The following is a 13,434-nucleotide window of genomic DNA, read 5'->3' on the forward strand; positions in this document are numbered from 1 at the left end:
AATGAGAAGCTGTAAGAGATTGCTTTATATTGAAAAGTAACTGACACAAGTGCAGTGAGAACTAGTTTGGAATGAACCTGCAAGTTAAATACCGCCTTGTATATTAAATGAGATATTTATACTTTCTTTAAAAAAAAAGAACCTGTAAAATTTGTTTATTAAAATAAAATATTAAAGCATCAGAATTTATAAAAAATGTAAAGTGAATGATACCTCTAGGTGTATATAATTGACACTGCTTATTACCAGGCTTATTTTAGCCTTCTTTCTCTTTCACCGGCCCCATAAAGAAGCATTTAAATTTGTGATGCTGATAAAGGCACTGTCATTCCAAAGAGGCAGGCAACTTTCGGAATAAGCCTGTTGTGCACATGCATGTCTGTGTATATACATGCATGTGCATACAAATACACAGTACAAATTAGAAGATTGGTATTTTCTCTGTACAAGTTTTGGAAGACATAGTCCTGTGTATGTGTTCTATCTTGTATGGTAATAAGATGAGAAGGAATAATACAGGAAAAGATCACTGAATGACTCAGAACAACAGGAAAATATACTAAAGTGAGTAAATACGAATTTTACTATTTTTAGGCCCTGCAGAAAATCCTGAGGAGCTTTTATTTTGTGTGTGTGTGTGTTAAATACTAATATAATCTTATTTCCTTTTTAGCAGTTGCTATAACCTTGATTAAGAACAGGGTACTCTGTTACTAACATTCTGGGTTTAAAAAGTTGTTTTAACACCTCCCTTGTTTATGCATTAGAAATGGGATATGTTCAAATTTTCAACCCCTGCAGGAAAAAGAAAATCAAAACATATAAATTATTATTTTGGTACCTTGACAGTTTACCAGCCTCTATATACTGACTTTTCATAGTATTTGAAAATAAATAGCTATAGCATGTTTATTGTATTTACCTGGGATGAATCACCTGATATCTGCCATACTTCTACAGGAAAGGAGAAGCTTCCTCTAAAAACTCTGCAAAATGCAGTAGTAACATCTCAGGGATTTGTTTTATTGTTTTCAGGGTGCTGGGTGCACTGCACTGGTGGTAGCTGTGGTGGCAAGGAAGTTAGAACTTACCAAAGCTGAAAAACATGTGCATAATTTCATGATGGACACCCAGCTAACTAAAAGAGTAAGTCATACTTTATATTCACAACTGAAAAGGAATACAGTGTATTAATTTATTTCTGCATTTGTTTTTAAGTAGTCTCCTGCTTTGTATCCTTGCTGAACTTTATCATGGGTATTATTTTGAAAGATTAGAAATTCAATGTCTTGAGTTTTTCTCTAAATTGAGGGCAACTACAAGTTGTCACCAAATTTTAAGGATTTGAATATCGTGTAGAAGGTCCTTGTAACTGGAAGGTATTTGGTGTTAATTAGTTACTGGTCTAGTTCCATACCACTTAAGTGCTGTGAAACTAGACTATTGTATTAAACCAAAAGCTTTTGTGTGGCACATGTAGCTAAAATAGGTGAAATGACAGATAAAAACAAGGTTTTCAAGCTATGAGAGACATTCTTAAGAAAACAACATATTTGGGGTTTGTGAGTGAGGTAGTCTTTCCAACTGCTTTTTGTACACAATGCATGGTTTGTTCAGTGGCAAACAGTACTGAGGAACCTTGAAAGGTGTTTGTATATATTATTTTTAGAAGAGACTATTTTTTAGTCAATACAAATCATTGGTATTTCTAGAAATAATTTAAATGAAAGAAAATGCAGCATATAAGGCAACAGAAATCCTGGGCTAAAACAGGTCAGTGTTGAGGGAACAAGAAAATGAGTAGTTGCTTTACAGTCCACTCAATTCTACATTGTTCAATCTACATTGATGAGGAGAGTCAATGTGGAGACAAAGGTCTTTATAATCACAATGGGAACTCAGCGGAGTTTCTCCTTACTGATGGGCGCAGAGGGATGTCAGTGCCCGAGAGGGAGACAGTAGTTCTGCTTCAGGTGAGGAGGAGGATGGCTGTCCTGGCACAGCTCCATGCCGTGCTGCAGCGCTGCACTGCCATGGGGCCTGTGCTGCAGAGAGCCCTGTCCTATCCCATCCCCACATGCTGTGTTTCTCAGAACACTGCTCTGGCTGTGCTGGCTCTCATTTCTCTGCAGCCTCTATCTCTTCTAAGGAGTCACAGCAGGGAAAGACTTAAGGACGAGTGGGAAGACAGTTCTTATATAGGTATAAAGGGTGTCTGACAAGGTCTCTTTCTGAGCTTGTTGATTTACATTCCTATTGCAGTTAAGCTCTTGTTGATGCTAGATTACAGAAAACAATTTGTCCCTTCCTAACACAGTTACTTTTCTGGTGTTATCTGACAGCTGAGCCCAAAATGTGTCCTGGAGATTGGCCAGATTTTGAGTCTGGTGTTTATTTATGACTTTTGAAGTTTTATTTTGTTCATATATTCTTCATATAAATCTCAGTGATAGTCTAATACATTATCTAAGTGGTACTTTCATAACTTCAAGCTCATTAAACTCAAAGCACATGGATACTGAACCAAGCAAACAAATCCAAGATGCACATCAGATCACAAATCATGGAGATGCTGAGGAGCTTTCCTCAGAGCCTGAAGATACACATACCTTATGGAAATCCAAGGGCTATTTAGGGGTGGTGGGGAGGTCTCTAAACCATGGTTGTGCTTTTAATAAAGATAGGACAAGGTTCTCCAACACTTTCAGGTGCAAGATGGGCCTGTTGCTGGGCCAAGCTATTGCATGACATTCCTGCAATGTCTTAGCCACTGACTTAGCTCTGACACTGCAGTTACTGGCGTGATGTATAAACCTGGAGGGAGAGAAAATAAAGATGAATAATCAGGACAATTTTTCTTTCCAAGTAACCTAGTCATTCAGCCATTAATCAACATTGCATTCAAATTATTTGTATGTTTTTAAGCATTCTTGAAAGTTTTGGAGGGCCTAAAAAGAGAACTGTAGATGCTATTAACATTTTATGGAAAGCCTCATTAAAAAAAAAAAAAAAAAAAAAAAAAAAAAAAAAAAAAAAAAAAAAAAAAAAAAAAAAAGCACTTTTTAAACAGAACTCTGCCCACATTAATTGACAACATTTTTTTCATCTTCTTGGAGAATGTTAAAAGAGAAACAAGTATAAAAACTAAACACACACACACACACACACACACACACACCCCCCAAAGAAAAAAAAAAATTGCTCAAATAGCTCTGGAAGTTTAAAATACTGTAAATTACTAAGAGAATTAAGAAGTGCTATCCATACAACAAGAAAGAGAGAAATGTTATGATCCTGTTGAATACATTTAATTAACATAACATACAGATAAAGCATTAGTAGTATTTCCTCACTGTAATTTTTATTGACATAAACACAAAATAGTTCCAACTCTTCGAAGAGAAAAATTATTCCTGGATGCAAAAAGATTTGATCCAAACATCACATCTATTTAAAAAGGAAACTGCTCAGCCATCCCCTTAACCCAGTTGATGTTTTCTTCCCTCAATGCTGCATCTTCTTGAGGTACCCACTTTTGATAGTTATGACAGCATTGCAAAAGCTTTGGGAGGAGTTAATAACAGAAAAATGAAAACATAACATAATACTACTTTTGTCAGCCTGGTGTTTTTCTTTTATTAAACAGGTGAAAAATGCAGCGGCCAATGTACTCAGGGAAACATGGTTAATTTATAAAAACACAAAGCTGGTTAAAAAAATAGACCATGCAAAAGTAAGGAAACATCAACGCAAATTCCTGCAAGCTATTCATCAGTAAGTACTATTTTGCTTTGCTTTTCTTCTCAAGGAGTTTTCTCTGTTAGTTTCCTTCTCTCTGACACACTTTCCCATCCCGCCCCCTCCCTCCTCTACCCTCACTGTTCCCTTCCCTTCACAGAAGATTGTTCTGAAGGTTGATTTTCTTTCAGAGTAAGACAAAGAAACCGTTTTACTGTATTTTCTGTTACAATAAAATAAAAAGGTACTCTGGCAGTTTATGTCTATATAAACTGCTTAATGTTTTTTAGAAGTTTACCATGCTTCTGGAATTATCTAAGACTTTTTTGTTCTTTGCAACTGATACTATCCTTTATTTTTATACATTTGCTTCCAGGAAGAAAGATGCAAGCTACAATAGACAGAAGGAAATAAAACAAAATTAAAACACCGAACCAAAAAAACCCGCAACACATTTTCTTTGTAGTCGATACTTTAATATTTCAAAATCAGAATGATGTGATAGAAGAGAGTACATACATAGTGCTTAATGAAAAGAATATTCAAGTATCATTTCATGGCCCACTAGCATTTAGTTGCCTCTCTCCACTATATATTCTCAGTGCTTAAGATCCAATGGTGTTATGTCAGCTATGACCCCTGCCATCTGTTCTAGAAAATGGGAGTGTAAGCCAATCGTTGAGACCACTGAGCACCTCTGGCATTATTCAAATGAGTTGTTCCCTTCTGCTTTAGGGTCTGAAAACAAGCCTGAGACCTAAAACTGGTAGTAGGATTAAGCTGTGCCATGGTATTGTCAAACTATATCTAAAATTTACAGTATGTATTTGTCATAAAGCACATCCAAATGAGCAGAACTACACAATGGTTCCTTGAAATATATGGGAGGAAAAATCTCCTGAGTTCTGTCCTCAGGAACCAGAATTCTTTTGAGGAATGGTCAGGATATGTTTGTCTATTCTATTTGTTATCCCTATCCAGCCTAAGGCAGCCATTTGTATAGCCTGTGAAGATATTCCCATGAGTTACAGAGAAAAAGTAGATAAATCAATTTTAATTTCAAATTGATAGTTTCATAATTTTTGAGTGTAGGTCTGTGCTTGAGACAACCAGTGAAAAGATGTGAGGGAAGCATCCATGATGGAAGAACATCTTTGTAGCATCTTGCAGGAAAAACAGGAAGGAAAGGCCAGGTTTACTCATTTCCTATTAGTAAATTTAGACTAACAATCATTCTCTCTTTCATAGCAACGTTTTAAAGCAGTAGGTAGCTAAGCTTAAGCTATGACGTATTCTGTAAACATTGATTACTGCATTACATTTAGAAAACTTGCAGGATTAAATGTTACTGTGTCATTGTGGAAATACTTTGAGGAATAAAAAGACAAGAGAAGTTAAGGCATTTTATATAATGTGAATATAAAAAGTATGTTTTTATAAAGCAGTTTGGCTGCTTAGTTTAAAAGATTGGAAGGTGGAGGGGAGCGGTGGGGGTTCTGGGAAGAGGATGGCATGTTGTGTGCACCCTTGCTGGACTTGAATCCTTCATTGCAAAGGTTGCTCCTTAACATTTTAACTTTACTATTTATTTTGTGTGTATGAGTGTATGTGTTTGTGTGTTTACGTGTGTATGAGCACATATGTTCAGAAAAGAATCTAAAAAGCACAGCAGGCTCGATCTCCAGCTTTTTATATCACTCAAGCTTAGAAGAATTTTGCAGGATATAAAGTGTGTTCTGCATCTCCCTTAAAAATTAATTAATCAGGTGGGGTGAAGAAGGTGGCATCAGTAATTTTTTTCCTAGCTTGACAGCTAGCTTGCACAGCGATTTTTATCATTTCTGTCTATCTTTTACCATTTTGCACTACAGCCCCCAAACTTTTGCATTCAGGAAAATAAACAAAATATGTATTTTTTCAATATGCTGAAGAATGCACCATAGATGAAAACATTGCAGTAGCAATTTGCTTTCTTCCTGTAGCTGACCTGATAGATGCGAATTAATTTCTCATCCCTTTGCATCTTTGCACTTTTTCTCAAGTGACTTAGGGTTTTCCATCTATCCATACTCTTAATTTTTGTTTGGTCTCCCTCCTTTGTCTTCCAGCCATTTCACTGGACACAAAAATAGAAAGAGTGACATTTCAGGGCCAATTTCATAAAAGAAAACAGACTAGATCATGATAACAGCTATGGTCACAGCTCTAAAATGCATTCACCTCATCTGGGTGTTCTGTTTCTCATGCACACTAGGTAAGATGAAGGTGAAATCATAAAAAAGCAAGCTATATATTATATGAATAAGAAAAGCTACAGATAAGATATCTACTGATAGTTAATGGGAAGGCTCGAAGATATTGCACATTCCCTTCATCAGGAATGCAAGTGAGTTAGACTCCTCCTCAGGCAGCTACTGACTGAAAGTAGCAACTTGCTAGCAGTTTGCACCTGCTGAATCAAGCCCTTTGTGGTAATTTGGTTGTTTTAGTATATTTTACACTTTGTTTTCTTTTATTTTGTCTTTTTTCAACAAAATGAAAATAGAGCTCGGAAGTAAGTTGTATAAGTTGTTCCTTTCTAAACTTGCAGAATTTACCACTGTCTGCATGCAAAAAATAAAGTTTTTATTTGTGAACTTCAGTGGTCTGATTGCTGCCATGGAAACACAATCCAGAGTCATGATCTTTTTCTGTGATAAGTGAAGTTCATAAAATTAAAATTTTATTCTAATGAATTATATCACGAATGTCTATTGGTTTTCTTTAATCCGGCTGCTGCAGCTAAAGACTTGCCATATCTATACATTCTTACAGCCTGTGATAGGTGTTGGGTTGGTTAGCATGAAGAATTATCATGTTGGTGTCAACTGGTACTTGTACTACTACAATAATAATGAACTTCCTCAAATTTTAAAATTAAAATACCAATTGTCAAACAGATGAGTCAGTGAATCTTAAGAAAAGCAGAAAACACATATTCTGCAAATTATTTGAGAGAATGGTCATCAAAACACTGGGGTTGTCATTCTCCAGTGAAATATTTTCCTTTGAATAATTATTCTGTTCTGACAGTGTGATGATATAATTCTGTACCTTGGAGACTCCTTCATATTGTCTGTTTTAGAAAAACTCCACCTTGTAGCCTCTGAAAACACCACTCTACAGTCTGTATTCATATTGTGCTCTGAAAGAAGCTTCCAGGGTAAGAATAGCATATGATATTCCAGGAACAAGGTCCTGGAATGCCAGTTTTATGTGATCAGTTCATTTCTACCTTAACGGAGTTATTTTTATTTTAAAGATATTTTTAAATTATATTTCACTCTCCACAACTTACTTTCTCATACCGGTTTGCCTAGATATGAAAGGAAATGCTGGTAAACTAAAGAGATGAAAGAAACTTTCTGGTTTTGGAATACCTTCAAGAAGGTTTTCTTTATACTAGCTAAGTAATGACATCATTGAGAAATGGGCAGAGAATGCATTAGCAACCCACCTGTCACAAAATGCTGCCAAACTCACTTCCATTTGATGGCTAACCAATTGTTGTTTTGGTTGGCCCTTGGCACACTGGTGGACATCTTATCACATGTTGTTTATAAATTGGTTTTGAAATACCCTATTTCCTGCTCTACAACAGCCAAAAAAGTCATTGAAGGTCCAAGTATAGATCTATTATGAGATGTTGAACAGTTCAATGAATCATACTTAAGGTAGAAATTTGTGAAAATCAAATCTACAAACCACTCCTCTACCAGTTAATCCAGAAAACACAGGGTTTCTATCTTGGAATGTATAAGAAGGGTTATGTGTCTTGTAAAAAATGTGCATAATCTGCAACAATAATGCAGATAGGTAGGCATCAAAGGGAAAAAAAAAAAAAAAGTACCCTTGCTGCTTCTTTCATAGTTTTTCAATGCTGTAGTTTAAATAGTTCTTTGAAAAAGAATGATATAAATTTAAAATGTAATCATATTTAGAGTCACAAATTATCTAAGAAAACTAAACGTATTGGCAAGCATGTTGGTTATTTAGCTGCTGGTCAGATGGAAGTTCTGTTTAAAGTAAGGAGAAACTCACTTATCACTGTATGTTCATCAGGTTCCAACACCTGCTAATCCAATCCATTTCCGACAGAACAGGGATAATACCTGTATCTAGTCATGTAGGCATGGGAAGATTCTTGATTACTACAACAATAATAACAAAAAACTGTTGTTCTATGTTTCTTCCTATATCTACTTGTCACGATACTGAGGCTTTGAGGAATGTTTTGGCTTTCTTTCATGTAGTCTGGATAAATTGTTATCTTCCTTTTTGAATTCAACTTTGACCATGGCAAATGATATTCTCAAGGACATCACATTTCCTTGCTCTTTCCTTTTTTGCGGTGTTGAAGAAGCATGCTTCTCATTGCAGCAGGCACATGACTGATTCTGACTCTACACAAAGTAGTCAAGGCATTGTCCATGCAGTTATTTGCTCTTGTAAGTTTTGTGCATGCTCTCTAGAAATCCTAGTATGACTTCATATGAAAAAAAAAGCTGACTTAAAATTCCACTTTTTAGATTAAGAAGTGTAAAAATGGAACAAAGGAAACTGAATGATCAAGCCAACACTTTGGTGGACCTGGCAAAGGTTAGTAGGCAGTTACTGTTGTTTGAACATTTATCCTTTCAAAATGAAGTGCTAATGTTATACATTATACGTGCAAATATTGTTAACAAGGTTGTGAGTTGTAGCAACTGAAATTATGTGTGTAGCACCTTCTGTTTTGTGGTAGCACCTACTGAAAGAAACATCCTGATGGAAGTTTGAATGTGCCATGTGTATCTATTTTTTTTTTTTTTTTGTACATTTCAAAAAGACTTCACAATTGAGAGGCTGATCCTGAGAGCTCCTGAGGTGACTACAGTGGTCATGGTAAATGCTGAACTGTGAGTGGGCTGTAGTGGTGTAGTGCTGTGTAGTAAGAAGATTTGCCATGTGATGATAGTGACTGTGCCATGATGGACTATAGTAAATAGCCTCCAGACTGGAGTTAGAGGTTCTGGTTTCCTGTTCCTGTTGTCTTATGCAGCAGAAACTTTGGACAAGTAAATTTAGATCTGCATTATTTAAGTTTTTATAATGTAGAATAGCTGCCTAGTTTGCCAATATATCATAAGGCTTTTAAAGTATTTTTTAAGCCATTTAAGTTGAGGTAAAAGAGGTTATTAAGTTGCAAGCTGCTTGTTTACTGTTGCTAGAATTTTTCATAGATATATGATAACTACAAAGCTAGAGGTCTGAGCTGATAGCATTTTTGATTTCTCATTAGATCTTAATATTTAACCGTTACTGTGAGCTTAATTTGAGGCTATATTAGAGGCATTAATGGGCTCTTCCTAAGGGTTTCTTTTAAACCTCATTATTTACCTCAAAATCCTCCTCAATTTCAAGTGCATCAAAGCAAAGATTAAAGTCTTCAGTGTTCATTCCCCTCTTGCTTTAAAGAAACACCTGACAACTTCAGGTGAAAATGCAATTCAGTCTAATGCTTCTGGCAACTAATAAGGACTTTTAATATACTATTTTGTGTAGACTGCTTCACTTTCAAGGGTTATGCTAGCATCCTGAAACAGGAGGCAGAGCAATGGGTTTTAACATACCGGACACTGAAGTGATTTTACACTTTAGGCAGTCATTCAATTACTTTTTCTTTCCTTTGGATGGTTCATAAATTTCAGCTGTTTTCGCTACTGGATTGCATCCAGTTTTGACTCTAGTTCAAATAATCTGAAGCCTCAGTTTATAAGAGGCAGACATTCAGCCATTATTTTTAACCAATTCTAAGTCTCTATGAAATAACACATTTCAGATTACATTTTTACTGACCATTGTGTCATTTTAAAGTGAACTCTATATATTTGACATATTCAAGCAATGTTTCATAGAGGCCAGATAGATGGGCGAGTGCAAAAGCAGAAAAGCATCCTTGCACTATTTTCCAAAAACAATCTGTTCAACTCCTCATACTTCCAATTCAAGAAAATTTGCTCAGTTTAAGGAGAAAGCCAGTGAGCAACATTTGTGCGCTACTTAGAAGAATAAAGGTATTTAAAACCAGAATAAAGAAAAGTTAAGGATGGAGCACATCAGTGGAGCCTTCAGTCCCCTGGTGGGGACTGAACACTGACTGTTTAAAAAACTTAGCCTGGTGCACTCCCAAGCGCCTAAATTTCTGAAAGAGGTCTGATGCCAACTTTGATGTCTAAAGTGCTACTAAAAGACATTACATTTCTGCTCAAGAAATCTAGTAGAAACTTTAGTTTACTGTAATTTAATCTACATGGAAAATTATTTCACAAGATTAGATATTGTTATAATACTCATATCCTCATTTACAAACCCTTGTAGAGTTGTGGTACTTGTTACAATACTTATAAGGTCTCTCTAAACCTTTACTTACATCCTTCTACTTTCAGACCCAAAACATCATGTATGACATGATTTCTGACTTAAATGAAAGAAGTGAAGATTTTGAGAAGAGAATTGTTACTCTGGAAACTAAACTGGAAACATTAATTGGTAGCATTCAAGCTCTTCCTGGACTGATTAGCCAGACAATCAGCCAGCAACAGAGGGAATTCCTCGAGGCTCAGATACAAAATTATGATAAGCATGTTGCCTACAGTGCTGAACGATCACGATCTTTGTCAAGAAGAAGGAGATCATCCTCCACAGCACCACCAACTTCATCAGAGAGTAGCTAGAAGAGAATAAGTTAACCGCAAAATAAAGACTCTTTGCCATCATATGGTCAATATTTTAGCTTTTATTGTAAAGCCCTATGGTTCTAGCCAGCGTTATCTGGGTTCTGATGTCAGAATCCTGGAAACCTGAAAACATTTTAGGCCAAAATGAGTGAAAACTTTTTTGTTTTTCCCCCCTCCTCTCAGATGCACAGTGAATGCACCTAGTATTGCTATATTAGATTGTTCTTCCTGTAATTTCACTTTTTATTCATGCACTTCAAACAAGCTTTACTAGTACAATACACAATCTAATATAATAAAAATGTTATTTTCTGCACATAGTTACTTGATTACCTTGACCTAACAACCAAAAAAAAAAAAAATTAAAAAAAATAAAAAAAAATCACAATCAAAAGACTTAATTATGAAATTTAAAGAAACTAAATTGAAGCTTAATAATTATTTCTCAGTGTGAAAGCTAACTGTCTAAACTTTGCTTGCAGTGGAGGGGGAAAAAAATTATTACTCTAACAGTGTGCTGTATATGTATAGTCATTTTAAAAGGTCACTGACAGCTTTGATTTCTGAAGTGATTAATTAAATATATAGCTTACCCTAGAAAATAAGTCTCAGAATAAGCTATGGGATTTTAAAATATTATTAGGACTTTTATTTAACATGCATTGGTACATACACACACATAGATAATATATATATACATATGTATTTATGTATATAAAATTATTTATGCACTGCCCATAGCAATGATCTTTTAAACTGACTATCCGTAAAGCAACTGGCATGCAAAAAGCACAGGCAAAGTCCTGTTTACTTATTCATAACAATGCCAGGTAAGTTTGTCCAGATCAAAAGTATCACTTTCTCCCAGAGGTCTCCTAATAATGCTGTTTGGGTTTTGAAAGTGTTAGGTTGCTACTTTCTCCACTCCTTTCTTTGTGTTTCTGGAGTGAATGATTGACACACAGACTTTCAGTATACACAGTTGTGTGATGGCAGCACAGTGTCCTGTATACATTAGGTTTGGGCAATCCCCATGGTTCCTGCTATGCAGTCAAGCTTAGCAAAACACTTCTAGCAATATTTCCAAAGTCTCCTGTAAAAAGCCAGTTGTAGGCTGGAGTTACAACAGTAGGGTATCTAGTACTTTATTTTCATGCATAAAAATAAGTTCTCCTACTTTATTAAAGTAAAAAAAAAAAAAAAAATACAAAAAACAAAAAATAAAAAGCAAAAAAAAAAAAACAAAAAAAAAAACAAAAAAAAAAAAAGAAAAAAAAAAACCACACACACACACACACACAAGCAAATTACAAAGCATAGTCACCAGTAGGCACTGGTGAAAAGGTGTTGACTGACATTTCTCCTGGTTTATGCTCCAGAGTAGCAAAACTGGGTAACTAAATGCTCAGTACATGCAACTTGCATTCACAAATCCTAGTTACAAACAGAAAATTATTTGACTTTTTGAGACATTTTTCAGTATTTACTACTTACGAAATATGCCAGTCCAGTCTGCCTCTCCCCTAGTTTACAGACAAGGGTGACATCTGTAGCTGAACAAGTAGACATGGCTGTCTGTTTCTAGGTAGTTCTATGTCTGCCTAGAGATAACCAACTTGCTCCTTGAAGGAAATGCACACTGCTCCATGAAACACTGTGACTTCTGGTCAGCAAGGACAGGAAGGAAAGAGTAATGCAACAAGTCAGGGCAGAGCCCTTCTGGTCAAGACAGAATAGCTGTTCTTTCCAGAAACCGGAATTCCCCAAACCAAATATATAATCTGAAAAACAGCAGACTTTAGGCCTATTCAAATTAAAGGATCTTCCTTTTCCGGTGTTACGAATGTATAAATGATGAATGTATAAGTGATATCCAGAGGTATTGCATGCATATTAAAAGGTCAAGAATTTCTCCAATTTTTTATGTCCTTGAGAAAGATGATGACTTTTTCCCCCTAGAGCAGGACAGTTGCATGCCTTTGGCGTGCCTTATTTACAGACTGTGATATTTTGTGACTGGAAATAACAAGCAGTATGCATAGTATTTGCAGTTCTGCTTTTGTTTTTATGGAGTTCATTTCCAAAGGAAAAGATGGATATTATATAGTCCTAATACTTTTCTAGTGCAGTCCTTAACTAGTCAAGTTTTAGAATTCTTTTTTTCTTCTTTTTTTCCATTTAATTTAGAATACTTTTCTTGACATTGAATGTGAAATACACTTTCTGTAGCTTGAATACATTCCTTTTTCTCCTGTCAGCTTGAATTAGCTTTCATTGTTTACATCTTTTTAATATGTGTTTAACACCCATTTTTTGCACAACTGGGTTTTTAAAGAACTGTAGCTTCACTATGAAAATTCTTGTCAATCTGTCAATTTTAATTCAGATCCAGCTGTAAGTATTGAGCTGGCTATTTCTGTTGTGAAAGAGCAGCTGTCAATCTTTGACCTTTCCATTTCTTTTACTCACTAGGACTCAGAAGCCTGAACTTAATATTATTGCCATAGCTTTATGCAGTGGTGAGATGCATCACGATTATTTCCATCAGTAGCATTCTGTAACAACCTGCCAAATTATTTTGGGTTCCTTTCTTTCTTTTTAAAGTGAAAAACAAATGATGTCACCATGTAATGCTGCAGTTCTACATCTTAATTTACCTTCAAGCTCACTACAGATACTTTATCTGCATTTTCAGCACATACGATTTTTTTCTTGTAATATCTAATTTCAGCACTAAGGTGCTGCATGGGGATATACTACATGAAAGGACAGATATAAACTTTTATTCAGGAGAGCACAAAGCACTCTTGGTTTGATTTTCTTACTCCGGACACTAAACTCCTTTTAGTCTTCCCTTGTCTGACTTTTGTGCTACCACAAATTCCATTACTGACTTTTTTGTTTCAAAATTTTAGCTCTATCATTGTCGACATATATG

General features: G+C 35.4%; 1 protein-coding gene across 4 annotated transcripts in view; it reads left to right on the plus strand.

Annotated features, from left to right (window-relative positions):
• The window catches only part of KCNN2 (potassium calcium-activated channel subfamily N member 2), a 68,443-nt gene extending 56,748 nt beyond the window's left edge, over positions 1–11,695 (plus strand). For 3 of the 4 annotated variants that reach the window (XM_040090000.2, XM_040090003.2, XM_040090002.1), the window contains 4 exons: positions 1,036–1,146; positions 3,647–3,774; positions 8,307–8,376; positions 10,206–11,695. In XM_040090000.2, coding sequence (XP_039945934.2) covers positions 1,036–1,146; positions 3,647–3,774; positions 8,307–8,376; positions 10,206–10,493 — 597 coding nt within the window. In that variant the 3' untranslated portion in view covers positions 10,494–11,695. The remainder of the gene's footprint in view (positions 1–1,035; positions 1,147–3,646; positions 3,775–8,306; positions 8,377–10,205) is intronic. The other variant, XM_040090001.2, reaches the window with a different exon arrangement.
• The last annotated feature ends 1,739 nt before the right edge of the window (positions 11,696–13,434 follow it).

This window comes from Hirundo rustica, chromosome Z, assembly GCF_015227805.2.
Source record: "Hirundo rustica isolate bHirRus1 chromosome Z, bHirRus1.pri.v3, whole genome shotgun sequence".
In the NCBI taxonomy this organism is placed as follows: domain Eukaryota; kingdom Metazoa; phylum Chordata; class Aves; order Passeriformes; family Hirundinidae; genus Hirundo; species Hirundo rustica.